The sequence below is a fragment of the Anomalospiza imberbis genome, chromosome 8 (genome assembly GCF_031753505.1).
Source record: "Anomalospiza imberbis isolate Cuckoo-Finch-1a 21T00152 chromosome 8, ASM3175350v1, whole genome shotgun sequence".
In the NCBI taxonomy this organism is placed as follows: Eukaryota; Metazoa; Chordata; class Aves; order Passeriformes; family Viduidae; genus Anomalospiza; species Anomalospiza imberbis.
In genome coordinates, this window is record NC_089688.1 from 21899148 (window position 1) to 21915651 (window position 16504).

Below are 16504 nucleotides of genomic sequence, written 5' to 3' on the forward strand. Positions count from 1 at the left end.
TCTCTGCACTGCCCAGTTGGGCAGCTGCAGGCTTCCCTAACCCAGGGTGTGCCAAGAGAGGGCTCAAACAGGTGCCACTGCACCCCACCCCAAGCCTGTCCCAGTTCTGAAGCCAGGGTACTCGATGCCATCTCAGTGTTCCAGTCAGCACTGCCACCTGCAAGGGACCAGCCCCACCTGCAAGGGAACCCCAGGCTTTTTCCAGCTCAGGAGCAGTCCAAGGCAGGACTTTTCTCTGACTGCCAGCACAAGAGCAGGGAGCAGGAAAGATGCTTGGCAGCAGGCCCAAGCATGCTCCCTTGGGAGCTGCCTGTGAGCGCTCCTCTCCTCCATGAGCTGCAATGCACTGAGAGGGCCTAGACAGGCGTCATCCATCCCTCCCTGCCGCTGGCCATCCTTTCCTGCCAAGCACCATACCACTGCAGACAGCTGTAATCTCTCTGCAGTCACACAAACACCTCTCCCTCGGGGGAAACCCAGAGATGAGATGTCCCCCCTCTCTTTCTGGCGAGCCGGAGCAATACCAAGGAGCAGGCTCGAAGGGGACAGGCACACAGAGCAGCGGGCTCGGAGCCAGCAGAGCCCTGCCCGAGCTCTGTCCAAGGGCTAGAGCCCGTTCCCAGCCCGCGGCCGGGAGCGCCGGTGGAGGATCTTAACTACCCCCCAGCGGCCATTGCGGGTAGTGCAGGTGGCCCCAAAACGGCTGGGAGCCTCGGGGCACCCAGTTCTGCAGCCAGCAGAGCCCAAGAGACTGTCAAAGGGGTGCTCAGAGAGGCATTCACCCCGTGCCAGGCCTCATTGCAGGCTGCCACGGTGACAGTCACATGCTCGGTGACCTCAGTCCTGCCCCACTCTCCCCAGACATCCCACTCCTGTGCCCAGTCCACGACCTGTGCAACATTTCATGGGCCCATACCACAGGCACAGTCCCTGGGGTCTCGAGGGGGGCACAGCCTAAGCACACACCTAGGAATAGCCCACGCAAAGGAGGAAACAAGGCAGTGCTGCTGTTTGAGCATCCGTATTTATTATATGTCTGGGGCAAGCCCAGGCTGCCACTTGCCTGGACTGCTCCAGTTGAAGGCCAATGACCCATCCTCCTTAAATATTGGTTATAAAACAAATTTTTTTCCTTTTTCATTTTATTAAAAATCTCATCTCTCTCTCCATACTTTTTTTGCCTTTTGTATTTGAGTATAAAAGTGGGGGCGGGTGCTCCGCCTTGCCTGCCGCTACCTCCGCAGGCTGCGCTGTGCCTGCCGCAGCAGAGTGTCAAAGTCCAGGGAGTCAAACTTGCTCTTGACGGGAGCTGGGTCAAAATCCTCACGGTTTGAATCTGGAAGAGATGGGAAGAAGCTGTCTTGAGACCATGGAAACACTGGCATAGTTCTGGCCATTCCCACAGCAAACTTATCTTGTTTCACCTGCCAGACTCTAGACCCAGAGTCTGGGTCCAACACAGTGCTGGAGAGACAGGGAGCCCCCATTCAATCCTTCAGGGCAGGACAGTTCCTGGATGCGGCTCTGCTGCCAACCCTGACTGACCCCAAGGATAAGGACTCCTATGCCTCTGGAAAGAAGAGAAGGACCCAGGGAGGCCAACCCCCAGCTTAGGGGTTGTGCAACTCACCCAAGTCAGCGTAGTTCCTCCTGCAGAACTGCCTGCGGCCACCAAAGCACAAGTCAAAGGGCTGCTCATCTGGGCGCCGCAGCTTGTGCCCACTCTCTATGGCGGCGAAGGCTTCCTCAGCATACCGGTAGGTGACAAAGCCATAGTTATCCCTGACATTGGAGGAGATCAGCAGCAACAGTTATGTTTGCCCCCCCTTGGTCTGTAACATCTCCTTGAGTAATGGGAAAAGGGCCAAGAGGAGTCATCCCTGAAGGGACTGACCCATCTACCCACAGCTCTTACCCCTCAGAGCGGAAATGCAGGGTACACTCTTCAATGTCCCCAAACACGGAAAAGCGGTGCCGCAGCTCTGACCGTGTCATCCTGCTGGGGATCTTGCCGATAAACACAACTCGCCGCTCCTCCTGCGGGCAGGGATGCCCCATCCGTGAGCAGGACCACTCACACAGAACACCCTTCCCTGCATGGCCTCCCACCACACTGTGCCCTGGCCAGGGCCTCCCAGCAATGCTGCTAGCAAAGCTGAACTCCTGTAGCTTTTTGAAGTGACAGAGGGGCTATGGACCCCCAAATTTCCAGTCCCAGATTCCCAGCCCTCCATCACTCACTATTGCACGTTCCTTCTGGAGGATCCTCTGCCTTTGGTAGTGGTCCTGTGCATCATAACTGTATCTGTCAGGGCAGAAACCAGACACATGAGCTACGGAATCATGGGGGTGTCAGAAGAGTGATTCCAAACACAAGGGAGATCTTGAAGGAGTGGGTCCATCCCTCCTCCACAGTAGGCTGGGAGATGGGTTGGAGAGCTCACACTCCTGCAGGATGGCCACGCTCACCTTCTCCACCTGTTACTCCTCCTGCGGGGCGAGGGGGAACGGGACTGGCTGCGGGATGTCGACCTGGATGAGTAGGAGGATGCTGATGATGAGGATGAGGACCTGTCTCGGGACCTGCCACATGACCCACAGCTGGAGCGAGAGGAGGAGCTGTGGGAACATCTTGAGCGGTACCTGGGGGAAGGAAAGATACAGCTGAGCTCTCCCTCTGTCCAGCATCATGAGGCTCCAAAGTAGAAAATTATATCCATTGTCCCCATGGTATTCAGCATCCCACTCGGACAGGACTATCCCCAGGATGGGGAAGCCTCTGCCCAAGATTGCCAGGGCAGCAACAACACTACAGAAATGTTGCTCCATTAGGCTCCCAATGCCACAGAGAAAAGGGAGCAGGCTCACAGGAGGCACAGCTTCTGAAGAGCAAGAAATAATCATGGGGGAACTGTGGAGCACAGGGCTTTGCCTGGGAAGGCCCAGAAAGGGCTGGGACTTCTGTGCTGAGCCCCACACGATGCATAGGACAACACTATATCCACTATATACTATATATGCTTAACAGCCGTGTCAACAGAGACTGCAAGAGCTTCTACAGCAGGGCCAGGGAAAGCTTAAGGACAGCAGGATTGAAACACATCTGGGATTAAGCTGTGCTGCCTCCAGCCAGGAGCACAGTCCCTCTCCAAACATGCTGGCCATAGGTGGTCCCTGCCATAGGCAAACCCAGGCCTGGCAGGGCATGCTGCCTGGCTATGCCACATATTCTCCTGGAGGACAGCAAATCAGGGTGGCACAGTAACATGGGGACATTTTCCAGCACAAGGCCAGCTGATTTGCTGGAAAGCCAAGCCAGATGTGTGGCTTGACAATCCCCAAGCTGCACATCCATGGAACATGGCACTTTTATACCTGCCCTTTCCAGCTCCAGCCTCTGCATTTACTGGCCATCAGTGAAGGGGTCTTGGTTGGACAGGCCCCTCATGCCCAGGGACGTCTCCAGAACTAGCTGAACACCAAGAGAACAGCAGAAAGAGGAACCCTTCACCAGCTCCAGTGCCTCCAAGCCCAGCTGGGACAGGCTGCACATCACTCAGATGCACAAGGACTCTGAAAGAAATGCATCCCGCAGAGTCCAAGGTGTCCCACTTTCCTACACAGCCACCTGCATAAGGAGAACATGGAGCCCCCAAGGCAGCCAAGCCAGACAGGTTTTTCCCTGCTTGCCTCCAGCAGCTCTCTGGAGAGCTCCACCGCGGCTCCTCTCATTTCTATACCAAGGGCTGCAGCAGCTCCACAGCACAAATATGAATACCTGCCATAATACTCCAGAAAAAGCATCCAAAAGCAAAGATGCAGCCAAGGACTTGTAACATGGTCTGGGTATTCCAGAAGGAGTAAGGAAGTCTGGCTCAGTAGTGGTTTTGCAGGCATATGGGCCCAGATGTGGGCTTCAGCAAGAAATGGATGGGCAGGGTGTTGCTGCAGCTCCCCCACCCTCTGTGAGCCAAACATCTCTTCAGAAGGGACACAAGGACAAAAGCATCAAATCCAGCCATCTAGTAGTAGGACCATAAAGATGTGTCTGGGCTCTTGAAAAAGACTGGCCACTGGACAACTGCCTGTCTTAGGTTGCAATGAAAGATGTAACCAGAAGTATGTATTCTATCACCACCTGTTGAAACCAGGTGGAACAGTGTTCTTCACCTCTTCCATGACCCTGCCCTCATAACTCCGGGGGCTGGGGGCATATCCCCTGTTAAAACCAGGTGGGGCAGTTTTCTTTATCTCTTCCATGACTCATCCTCCATCCAGGGAAATATCTTCAGTTAATGGGCCATTGACTCTCACTGCATAAAATTACATCATCCCATTGTGAGATGCTCCACCCAGGGGGAGGAGCCAAGCATTCCTACATAAAGAAAAATCTGGTATTTGGAAACCCAGGGGAGCCTTTTCCCACTGGATTCCCAGAGGAAGATCAGGCCCATCTACACCATCACTGACCCTTCAGAGGAAAACTACACCCTTCTACAGGATCACTGCTTCAACAGAACCACACCTGTCACTCCAGGACGGCTGCAGCCACCGTTTAATTGGACTGCTACCAACACCCTGACCAACACGGTGTCAGGTTGTATTCGGGCTCTGTCAGTGTTTTACTGCATTTTAATTTTCCTAGGAAAGAACTGTTATTCCTATTCCCATATCTTTGCCTGGGAGCCCCTTAATTTCAAAATTATAATAATTTGGAGGGAAGGGGTTTACATTTTCCATTTCAAGAGAGGCTCCTGCCTTCCTTAGCAGACACCTGTCTTTTCAAACGAAGACACTGCCCTAAGAGCAAGCAACAATCCACTGCTTACCTTCGCCACCGCTTGGGAGGTGGGGAGAGCGACCGTGACCGGGATCGGGAGGACGAGGATGAAGATGAAGATGAGGACTCACTAGCTCCATCTGAACTGGAGCTGAAAGAACGGCTGGCACGGCTCCGGCCAGCCCTCCAGCTGTCGTTTGAGGGGCTGGGTGAGTCCTGGGGTCTCCGGTAGCAGCGCAGGGACCTCTTAGCAGCAGCATGGCTGGGCTGGGCACTGGGAGTCTGCACCTCCTGGTCCCGGCAGGGGGATGCAGCTGGAGACAGAAGCACTGAGGTGGGGGGACTGCTGCACCCAGTGGTGGCCTTGTTGGGGATGGTAGTCCGATAATCCAGGGGAGCTAGGCAGGCCATCCCCAGGGGCTCCGGACTGTGCCCCATGGTGGTGTTAGGGGCTGGTGGGGTGGGATCAGGTTGGTCCAGCGTCCGTTTGGTTAAGGAGGAGATGGGTTTGATAGTGATGTCCCGGTGGTGTTTGACATTCCAGCGGGAGCCACCTTCGGCAGGGGGCTGCGTGCCAGGGATATTGCTGCTCTCGGGCCGTGGTGCACCCAGGATGCAGTAGTCATGGTCTCCCGAGCAGACGTGGCTGGGGGCTGTGCTGGCAGGGGCTGGCACCATGCTCTTCACATAGATCTTGTTTGGGGGCAGTGGCTTGGCTTTCATCATCTTGGTTGTCTTCTGGGGCCCTTCCTGGGGCATGGACCCAGGTGACGTGGTCTTGGCCAGCAGTGAGACAACAGGCAAAGGCTTCCAGAGCTGGTGAGGAGGTGTTGCTGGGGGCGTGAGGCCTGGGAGAGCAACAGAACACTTACAAGAGCAGCCCTTCACTGCAACCCACCCAGCTGGGGCTCCATCATATCCCAGCCCCCCTCAGTCCCCAAGGTGTCCCCCCCAGACACACAACAGCCCTGCCACGACATGGCAGACTATCCTCCCTTGCCCCATATATTCATTACCTGCCACATTGGCCAGCTCAGAGGCCTGCAGGCCATCTGGGGGCTTCCTGTCCTGTTGGGTTGGTGCATCCTGCTGGGTCTCAGGCCTGAGAATGGGAAAAAAGCTTTGTCAAAACACAGCAGGCAAAGCTGAGCCCCACTCCCCACACCTGGGGCACCCACTCAATCTGCCCCACTGGCCAGTTCATGAGGACAGAGGATGCCAGAGAGCTGTAAGAATAAAACTTGCACAGCCCGGTCATGCCCATCACTGCTTGTCTCAAGTTTTCCCTGTAAGTGCCAGCTCTGTCCCAGTCCAGCAACAAGCCCAGCCCCTCCTGGGGCAATGGACACAGCCCCAGCACACTTCAAATCCTGACAGGACTGAAAGCTGCCCTGTGCCCTTGCTCTGCTGGGCTCCATGCTGGGCACCAACTGCCAAGGTTTTGATACTCACCCAGAGCTCCCTGTCAGCTGCCTCTCCTCAGGGGGCTGTGCAGGAGTTTCCTCCTTCTTGGCTGAAAAGACAACAGATAGGTGAGAGGGGCAACAAGTGCAGCTGAAGAACAGGGTCAACAAAGAACCCCAGGAACAGCTCAGAAGAGCACAGCACCTGAAACCCAGCTCCCTGAAGGTAAGAGCTGCACATCCTTTTTCCTTCACAGACTTCACCACCACTTTAGTTGCCATGGGGACCCCCAGGTGTTTCCACAGGCCAAGGAGATGGAGGCAGAGACAGCCACAGGACAAAACACCCAGGCAGGGTAACATGAGCCCACAGACAGCAGCATCACAGCCCTCCCACTACCACCCTGACACAGGGAGTATGGACAACCCAGGGAAGCCAGCATGGCATGGAGGAAGCCCTGTGGGGGACTGCATGCCAGATCCGCACCTTCAGACTTCTCAAACTGCTCCAGCAGGCTGGACAGGTCAGTGGCTTCAATTCCTGAGCCAGGGAGAAAGCACAGTAAGTCAGATCAGCTAGAATTCCCCCAGCACCACAGTGATGCACCCCAAACCCTTTCTCCCCCTGCATCAACCTCCCTGGATGGTGGGGCAAGCACTGGGGAGGAAAAGCAGTAGCAGAGCCTGCAGCAGCTGTGCGTCTCCCACAAGGACAGGAGCAACCAGCTCTGCAGTCCCAGAAGGGAGTAGTTTCAGGACAGCCAGGCCAGAACATCCATTGTAGGCAACATCCTAGCAGAGTACTGGGAAGAGACTGCAAGCCTGTGGGCATGGCTTTGCCACCCTCACCCCCAGAAGTGCCAGGAACCGGTCCTGCTACCCAGCTTGCCGGCAGCACTGCAGCCTTGCTGGCTGCTGACACTCAACCCAGCGTCCTGCAGCCCTCCCACTCACCGATCTCGCTGATGAACGCTTGCACAATGTCCTTGCTGCTGTCTCTGGGCTGGGCTGGGCTGAGGAGTGGCTGGTGCCTCCATGGCCGCACAGTGGGTGCCTTGGTGGGAAGGCTGCTTTCTCGACCTGCTTTCCGTGGTGGTGCCACAGCCTGGGAGGTGGCTTTTTGGCCAGGCAACTCCTGCCCAGCAGCTGCCTTGGGCTCCAAAAGGGCTTTTTCTGCTGCCTCCTCCCCCGGCCTGACAGCCTTCTCCGTGGTGTGGGTGCCAGGGGACTCCCCAACAGGGGCAGGAGACACCTCTGCTGTGACGCAGATGGCAGCTGGGGGGACCTTTGGGAGCTGGTTGGGAGTTGTAGCTTGGGACTCCTCCAGAGGCTGGGTGGGGACAGCCTGGGGGACTGGCACTGCAGGAGGGACCCTGCTGGGGTGGGGAGTGGCAGCTGAGGGGGCTGGCAGGGTCTGGGCTGGGGCTGGAGCCAGAGGGGCCTTGGGGAGGGAGCTCTCTCCTGCCATCCGTGCCTGCCTCCTGGGATCTGACACCCTGCCAGCTGCTGGCCTGGCTGGGCCACCTGCAGGCCCCATCTCGCTGGTCACGGCAGCAGGTGACTGGGCAGGGAAGGCTGGTGGCTCCGGACAGCTGAGCATAGGGGTGGCAGGAGACTGCCCATGCAGAGGGGCTGTGCCAGGGTGGCTGCCAGCTGGGAAGGCAGTGGCAGCCTGCACTGCTGCTCCGGGGTCCCTGTACGCAAGGGAAGGCACCGGAGGCGGCATGGGGATTCCAGGCCAGTAGGATGGTGGGGCCCACCCAACTGGGGCATAGGGGCCACCTGGGCCAAATGGAGGCGGAGGTGGCAAAGGTGGAGGAGGCCAGGCCACGGCTGGAGGCGGGAGGCCAGGCACCACGTGAAAAGTACTGGAGGAGCTGGCACTGGGTGGTGGGGGCAAACCATGGCAGCCCATAGGCTGCGGACTGAAGCAGGGCCAGGAAGGCACTGGTGGGTAAAGGGCATAAGCACCGGTGGAGGCTGGCAGCATCCCAGTGGGGGCCACCCCAGCAGCTGGGGGCACATTTGGTGCGACAAAAGGCATTGGTGTTGATGGAGGTGGTGGAGGTGTGGCAGGTGCTGGGGCTGAAGTCAGAGCAGTGGGAGCTTTGCTGGCAGGAGAAGGGACAACAGCAGGGCTGGTGGGTGTGTCTGGTCCCTTCTGAGCACCGTCTGCCTCGGTGGCGGAGTGCATGGGTGACACCAGGCAGGGGATCTCTGCCAGCTCTGTTGGAGGTTCAGGGACACTGGGCCACTTGCTGGCCACTTGCTTCTTGCCTTCCTGGCTGCCACTCGTGCTGGGCTGACGGTGCAGCATGCGGATGCGGTACTCACGCAGGCTCAGGGCCTTGGGTTTGGCTTCCTTAGGCAGGCCCTCACTCGGCTCTGCTGCTGGCAGGCTTTGGGCAGACTCCAGCCCAACACCCTGCTCTGGGAGCTGAGAGGCAGCCTCCGAGACCCCACTGCTCTGTCCAGCAGATGGCTGCACATCTCCCTCGCCCTCAGCCTGGTCTGTCAGGCTGGGATGTGCAGCTGCTGGCTGCCCCTCCACACTTGGTTCAGTCTTCTCCAGGGACATCAGAATCTTGTTCTTCTCCATGGCCACATTCACGGTTTCTGGTGCTGGCTCCTTCTGCAGCTCCTGCTTCACCTTCTTAGGAAAGAAGGCCCCTGCTGTGCTCCGAGGCCTGCCCCGGGGCCGTGGTGCCCGCTCAGCATGCAGCTCCATCTGCCCCTCCTTCCGGGCTCGTTCCAGCTGCTGTGCCAGGAAGTCTGAGACCTGAACAGAGGGACACTCTGCCCGCTGCCGGCTGATGGCTGGCTGGACATGGGGCTGTCCACAGCCAGCAGAACGGAGCTGGTGGGCTACCCAGTCCCTGCCAGGCCTGGCCTGCTTAGTTTGGTCCTCCTCTGCTTTCTTTTTCCGACTCTTCCTTGCTCTCTCACGGCCCCGTCCCTTCTCAGAGCATTCACGTTTTCCACCTGCTGGGGCTTCTGTGCTGTGCCAGGAGCTGCTGTTGGGACCTGAGGCTCCAGGTGCCGCTGTCTCCAGTGGGGAGGTGGACTCTGGAGTAGTGCATGAAGGCTCCTTCCCAGGCAATCTTTCCTCTTTCTCCTCTTCCAACCCATTTTCCTGGGCTGGAGCTCCTGGCAACTCCTCTCGATCTTCTGGGATTGACTCCTTGGTAGCCTCCTCTACTCCCAGGATCTGGGGCTCCAGGTCAGGGGAGTTGGGACTCAAGGGCTGCAGAACCACAGGGATCTCCACACTCTCTCCCTCTCCAGGCACAATTTCCAGCAAGACAGGACTGCTCAGAAGTTCCTTGGCCACAGACTCCGTGTCAGGGTCCAGGCACACAGTGAAGGTGGGCAGGCAGTAGGGGTGCATGGACTTCACCAGCTCACTCAGGGATACGTCACCTGTGTTGATGATGCAGGGGTCTTCTTGCTCCTCCAGCACCGCCCCTGCCTTGCTCACACAGAAATCCACAGCTTCCGTGCTGCTGTCTAGCTCCAGACTCAAGGCAGCCTCTTCCTCTTCTTCCTCCCCATCACTGCGCTGTGGCAGGGGCTGCTCTCGGGCTCGGTGCCAGCCCACCTTCCTCTCCACTCTCGGGGTACTGCAGACTTGCTTCTTTGGCAGCATTGGGTCCTCAAGGCCATGAGTAGCACGGTCCCAGGCCACGTCTGTGTCAGTCTGGGAAGGGGGACCACAGCAAACATCAGTTCCTGGGCTACAAGCCCAAGCAGCACTCCCCCAGGACAGCCAACTGGGTCTGCTGCAACTCTACAGCACAGCCCCATGGCTGACAAAAAGCTGGGACACATTTGACCTGCCCAGTAAAACACAACAGAGCTGGAAATCTGACACTCCTATGGGAGCATCCCCAGTCCCCAGTACCCACCACGTGAGGCAGACCCTGCTCCCACTGCCACTGGTGCCTTGCAAAAGCATCATCTCAGGGAAAGGATGCCTGTGCCAGGAGGGAAGGCTGGGGCTGCAGCAGAGGAAGTTATCCCAGCACCACGCCAACAATGCTGCTTCAGATTCCCTTGCTCAGCTACTCACCTTCCCGACCACAGAGACACTGCTGCTGCTGCTGAGAGGCCTGAGAGCCTTAGGCTGTTCCAGGGTAGAGCTCTCGCAGTCCAGCAACGGGCGGGATAAGGTGAGAAACTTCTGAAACTGGAAAGATGGACAGAAGATGAGACAGTGGCAGGTCTATGCTGCTGGAGGGGACAGGCCACCCCTGGCCCCACAGTGCCCACGCACTTCACCCCACAAAGCCCAAGAGCAAACAGCCCTGTTTCACCCACACTGGACACAGCTCCCATTGGGGACATGCTGCTCCCCAAAGCCTCTGGCACATCTCTGGCTCTATATAAAGACTCAAGGGGGAGGCATGGCCCTCCAGAGCACTTCTCTCACATTGGAACTGTCACGAGGGTACTTCTCAGGGTACTGGGGACCAGGCTCCTACTGCTTCAGGGCACCCTCATGCTAGAACCTAGCAGAGCCCTGCCTGAGCATCCTCCCATGGGCTCTGGGGTCAGGCTGCATCTGCCCCCCAACTTACCGAGGGATTCTCCCGCTCACGAGGTGAGGTCAGCAGCTCTGCATCCATGATGGTATCAAAGGGGGACAAGGTCTCATCATCCGTGCTGTCCAGGATCTCTGTGATGGCAGTCAGCAGGGACAGCTCGTTCTGTGCATCCAGGCAGGCTTTGCTTTGCTGCAAGGGTAGGGATGGTCTCAGAGGGCGATGGGATACGGCCCTAAGACCTGGACATTGAGGACACTGCCATCACCCCCACCCATGCCACAGCCAAGGCCAGCCTGGCCGCCACATCCCACATTTGTGTGTGAGCTCCCACCTCGCTCAGAGAAAGATCCTCAATGATGGAGATCACAGAGGAGTCAAGATAGTTCTGCATTGTCCCCAGGATCTCTTCAGCTTCTAAGATGGTTTCTGCATCCAACGATGTTAAGTTCAGGTCATCGTCCTCAAGGGAAAAGCACTGTTGAGGAGCATGGGGAGCCAGGTAAACACTTTGCACAGCCCCACTACGAGCACTGATTTCCTCACAGTACACATGGGCATCCGACAGCCTCTGCTGCAAACAGAGGCTGGGCACCTCCAGCACCCTGAACATGCAGGGGAAGCAGGTGGGACGCAGCTGCAGGTCAGAAGGTGGCACAGGGGACCTTCCCCCTTGCTTTCAGGAGAGTCCACTGCACAAAGGCCTGTGCTGCTTTCAGCCCGAGACCCTTCCAATTACTCAGGATGCCTCCACACTGAAAACTTCTGCCTGATTCACTCTGCAGCTGCATGACTGGGAAAGATGAATGGATGAAACACCAGGCTCTACCCAATACCACACAGTGGTCGTGCAGGACAGGGAGGGGACAGGCTAGCTCCAGCCACCTCATGGACTGTCACGCGCTCCTCCAATTCCGGCTGTTGGCGCTTCAGATGAGCCCAAAACCATTACGAAACTCATAACAAAAGTGCAGGAGTCAGCAAGAGGGGTGTAGCCAGCTGCCACTGCTGGAGCCCTACCCCAATACCTCTGCTGCAGGCTACAAGAGGACATGGTCTGTGCTTGTAATCCAGGACCAAACCAGCTTTGTTACTCTTCCTCTTTCAAATTCCCAGCCCCACATCCTTTCCTGTCCCCCAGCCACCTCCAAGGATGCTTGGGTAACTTCAAAAAAATATTTGCACTGCACTCCAGGGTATCACACAGCCATGCTGCAGGATGGCCAGGAAAAGCCAGATGCTGGGCAAGGGCAGAGGCTGCAGCCCCCAGTTGAACAGAGCCACAGGACATATAGAGCAGAGCAGCAGTGTAGGCGTGCCACCAGCACGAGACAGGATGGGAATTTCTGTTTGTAGATGGGCTTAGGCAGACAGATAATGGAGGCTGGGAAGATAAGGGCACCAAGGACAGAGCCCTGGGAGAGTAAACCTCCCTCCCAAAGCTAGCTAGATGGGAGCAGGCTGCGACCCATCTTCCTGCCCTTGGAGCAGCACCAGCACTGTGAGAATACAGCTGAGCCTTCGGGGATGCACATATGATGCAGTTCACCTCTGTATCATGTAGGTACCACACCTTGCATGAACCTGTGCCCAAGCAGAACAAATTGTATCTTGTCCCTAGAGAGAAGCTGCTAATACTTTGAAATCCTCTTCTAGCAAGCAGTAAACTGCACCAGAGAGACAGCAGACATTTCACAAAATAGATGTTTCTAAAATACAACAGTACCAAAGCCACATGCCCAAACCCCTGGTCCCTGGGGCTCTTCAAAGACTCTACTATCTCTGATAAGGTTAAGTGGGCACTGCTGGCCACAGCACAGCCAGGAGCCCTTTGCAACCCCAGAACACAGGCACCCCAAGACCAGGCTGGGAATCAAAGCCAGGACACCCACAGCAATGCTCTGAAGCTACCCATCCTACCCATCCCAAATTCCCCCAGTCTGTGACATGACAGCCCAAAGGACCAGGAGTGTACAATGGTTTGGGGCCCAGCAGACAGCTTGCCAGCCCAGAGCAGCCTCTCCCAGGGCCCTCTGCCTGGAAGTGGAGCCCACCAGTGATACCAGGACACCACTCCACTCCACCCCACCATGCAGATCAGGCTATGGAGCAGTTTTCCTGCTCAGCATCTCCAGTCCCCTCCCTCACCGGTGCTGGCTGCTGGTCAGAGCGCAGCACAGAGCCTGCTGGCAGCTCTCTAGGCGCAGCCTGGCTGCGATTCCCGACCAATCCTCACGAAGATACTGGGAGGACATCGAGGCTCACACGCCCAGCCCCGGAGTGCAACCCTGAGTCAGCGGTGACCGGCAGGCAGGCAGAGGTGCTCGGGCCACCAAAGGAGCCAGCAGGAGCACCAGCAGCCCAGGGACGCAGGAACCATCTGACCCCTGCCTGTAGATGGCAAAGGGATCTGAAGGACACCCCAGGGCTGCACAGCCCTGCTCATCTGGCCACAGGGCGGCTCTCCCCAAAGAAAACATGTAATAAAAGGTTTCCAGCTGTGATCAGCGCTGGACATTATGAGGGGGGGAAGTAAAACCCTCCCACTCAAATGGTCTCTTCCTGTGGCTCCTGCCCGCAGCCCGGGAGGGAGGGAGGGCAATCTCCCATGCCTTCCTCGACTCCCTTGACTCAGCGCCTTGCAACAAGGAGTCTCACAGCCGTGAGTCACCGGCCTGGGCTGTATTCCCCCAGGATTCCCTTTGATCCACCTGGGGACGGGCAACTCCTGAAGCCCTCATCACTTGAGCATCGCTTGTGCGTCGGGGCGGGGGTACGAACCAGCCCAGCCTGCTCCAGCGTCCCTGCCCGCTCTCGTCCCTGCCAGAGACCCCTGTCACTCCTAGCCCGGAGGGGAGGGGGGAACCCGCCGTGCCTTCCTTCACAGCTCCCTGTGTTTGCTTTAAGCAGCGCTGCAGGGAAGAGGGTCACGGGAATGTTCAAGGACAGGCTTCGGCTCTGGCCACGCTGTGCCCAAGCAACCAGCACTGCCAGGGAGAAGGGAGGATGCCCACAGCCCCAGAGTGGCCTTCGGGCACGCGGGGTACTGGGACTGGGGCTAACTGCAATGGACGCAGTCTAAGTGAGGCCACCAGCTCTGCCGGCACCCGCCCGGCGCAGGGTACGCTGCGCTCGCTGCTGTGCTCCCCGGAAGGGACAACGGAGGCCCCCGCAGGCCGCTGCTGACACGTGTGCCCGGCGTGCTGCGGCTACGCCCCGAGCACAGGGCGGCCATGGTCCCCGGCTGGCTGCCAAGGCTGCTCTTACAGCGCCGGAGCTGCCGGCAAAGGCGCAGCGTAAGCCCGGGAAGCCGGGGGGCTCCGCCCGGCGAGCGCAGCACAGCCAGAGGATGCTCCGTGGATTCCTCTGCTGCTTTCGGAAAACATCAGGCGGGAACACACCGCTCTTCCCCCATACGCAGCCCACTCTGCTCGAGTCAGGGAGAGGCGAGAGGGGTTGGGGTCCTCCGGACCGGGGTCGGGATGGGGGCGGTCTCCCCCGCAGCCCCTCAGCCACGCAGGAGGACCCTGACGGAGGCAGAAGCCTTTTTTTTCCCCAAAAAAAAATCCCGACAAACGCATAACACAGGTGCCCCCGCGTTCCCTCCTGGGGTGCTGCATCCCCGCGCTCCCCGTCCAGATAGCAGCGCACTCGCACCCAGCCCAGCCCCGCCAGGGGCCCACGGGGACCGGTGACAGCGGCAGCGCCGCGCCCCACACGGGCCCCGGCGCGGGAACCTCTTGCTACGGGATAAAGCCCCGCTTCCCGTGGATAAGCTCTCTGTAAGGCTGGAGGAACATCACCCGGCCCGGGCCACGTTCTGCAAACAGAGCTCCTGCCACCGAAACCGGCGGATGTCGGTGTCCCAAACCGCGCCAGCCCCAGCTCCCGGCGGCCGCAGGTGGCATAGAGCGGCGCCGGGATGGAGGGACCGCGGGGAATGACGCGAGCGGCATCCCCCTGTCCCCCACTACCCAAGGCCGGGGTGTCACCTCCCGCAGGGGACGCCAAGCCACCCGTCTCGTCGGGTCCCGTGGCCGTGGTGCGGCCCCCCTAGCCCCATAATCGCCCCGCGCCGACACCCCACGCCGGCGACAGAGCTTCGGGCATCCCATTCCCCCACCCAAAGAAAGGGCACCCCACTCCGGGACCAGCGGAAGCGTCGCCGGCTCGTGCTGCGACCCCCGCCCGCCGCCGGTGCGGCGGGCCCGCTCCGGTACACGTGGTGCAGCCGCCGCAGGAGCCGCCCCGGCCTCCACGTGTCACGGGATGGCGCGGCCCGCCGCGCCCCGCCGCCCCTTACCTGCAGGGGGCTGCCGGCGCGGAAAGGCGGCTCGCGCAGGGCTCCGCCGCTCGCCAGGCCCCGCGGAGCGGCCGCGGCGGCAGCACCACCGGCCCCGGCCCCGTTGGCGGCGGGCACCGCTCCGCCCCGCCGCGCCGCCATCTTGGCGCCTCTGCTCCCAGCGCGGCCACTGCCGAGAGCGCCACGTGACCGCCGCCCGCCCCGCACTACAGCTCCCGGCGACCCTCGCGCCGCCCCGCCAGCGCGCTGCACGCCGGGAGCGCACCCTTTCGGCGCTGGCCGCGCGCCGAGAGGCGGGCACCAGCCTGAGGGGGCGCCCGGCCTCGGCAGCGCGGGCGGCCATCTTGAGGGCGGGCAGACCCTCGGGCCTCGCCGCCATCGTTGCGGCGGGCGGGGACGGGGAGGGTCGGCCCAGCCCCGCGACGCGCGGTGGGAGGGGCGGCGCGGGACTGGCGGGAAGCGCCCCCTGGGGGCGGGGCAGGCGCGCATTTTCCCGCGGCGCCACGGGCCCGCCCCGCCGGCTCTGGCGCACACGTGTGCGCGGCCGACCCGCGTGTCCCCGCGCTTCCCGGAAAGCAGGGGCACAGCCGCTGCGGCTCGCCGTCTCCTGGCTGTGAGCGTTCCCTCTGCCTGACGTGCCTGTGCCGCACTGCCATGGTGCTCCATTGAGCCTAACCTCGTGTGGGGCTGGCGGAGGCGACACGCACATGTGGTGGGCACAGGGGGGATGAAAAAAACTATCGGGTATGAAAGGAGGGATGGGCACCGTGAGCTGCCGTGCAGCCTCCTGGCATGGCAACGAGACAGAGTACCCAAGTCACTGCTTGTGCCTAGCCTTGTGCTGCTTTCCAAAGCTGGCACACAGAAAATCACCTGGAAAATGTGAAGGAGCCAAACTGTGCTCACTGGACACAGTTGCTGTCCAGCCTGGCTCCCCAGGAAAGCAAGGGATGCTGGTCTGCACAGGTGCTTGGCCTGGCCCTGTTTGGTACCCTCTGTTCAGGAAGCCCAGGGTCCCTTTGGGTGCTGTCACTTCCTGTGGCTCTTCTGGCTTCCAAACAGTAGGGTCATCTCATGGAGTTCAGGGATGTGCTTACAGCAGCACAGGTGCAGTATGGACATGTCACTGGAGCTCTGAAGTGCACGATTTGCCTGGTGGGGGGTAATTGTCCCTGCCTCTACATCAGTCCCTGGAGCACAGGCCTGCCCAGGGCAGATTCCCTTGGGGATCCAGAGGAGAGAGCTGCTTTTCTCAGCCCTGTGTGCCTGGTCATTGGGCTGAACTATATCTGACACACAGAGCCTCATCCTGCTCTCCTTCCTTCCAGCCCTGCCACAAGGGACTTTAAAACGTGATCGCTCATCACACATCACTTCCTGCCTCGCAGGGGCTGCTCCTCCCTAGCCACAAACACGCTCTCTGTCCAGGGGAGCTGCTCCCCTCCACCTCCTTGTCCAAGGAGCCCATAGCACATCT

The 16504-nt window shown here is 59.5% G+C and overlaps 1 protein-coding gene across 2 annotated transcripts; it reads right to left on the bottom strand.

The window, feature by feature from the left end:
* Positions 1–1005: 1005 nt before the first annotated feature.
* PPRC1 (PPARG related coactivator 1) lies at positions 1006–15187 on the bottom strand. Of its 2 annotated transcripts, none has more exons than XM_068197848.1 (14): positions 15028–15187; positions 11070–11202; positions 10761–10924; positions 10253–10369; positions 7138–9880; positions 6671–6724; positions 6233–6293; positions 5797–5882; positions 4830–5628; positions 2470–2643; positions 2242–2305; positions 1916–2037; positions 1631–1782; positions 1006–1336 (listed from the first exon to the last, which is right to left on the bottom strand). In XM_068197848.1, exons 1-14 carry the CDS (start codon positions 15166–15168, stop codon positions 1233–1235), a joined length of 4914 nt encoding a protein of 1637 aa, XP_068053949.1. In that variant the 5' UTR covers positions 15169–15187; the 3' UTR covers positions 1006–1232. The 2 variants fall into 2 exon arrangements, with proteins under 2 accessions (XP_068053949.1, XP_068053948.1); XM_068197847.1 differs by having other exon boundaries at positions 10761–10916; positions 11059–11202; positions 15028–15186.
* Between the last annotated feature and the right edge of the window lie 1317 nt (positions 15188–16504).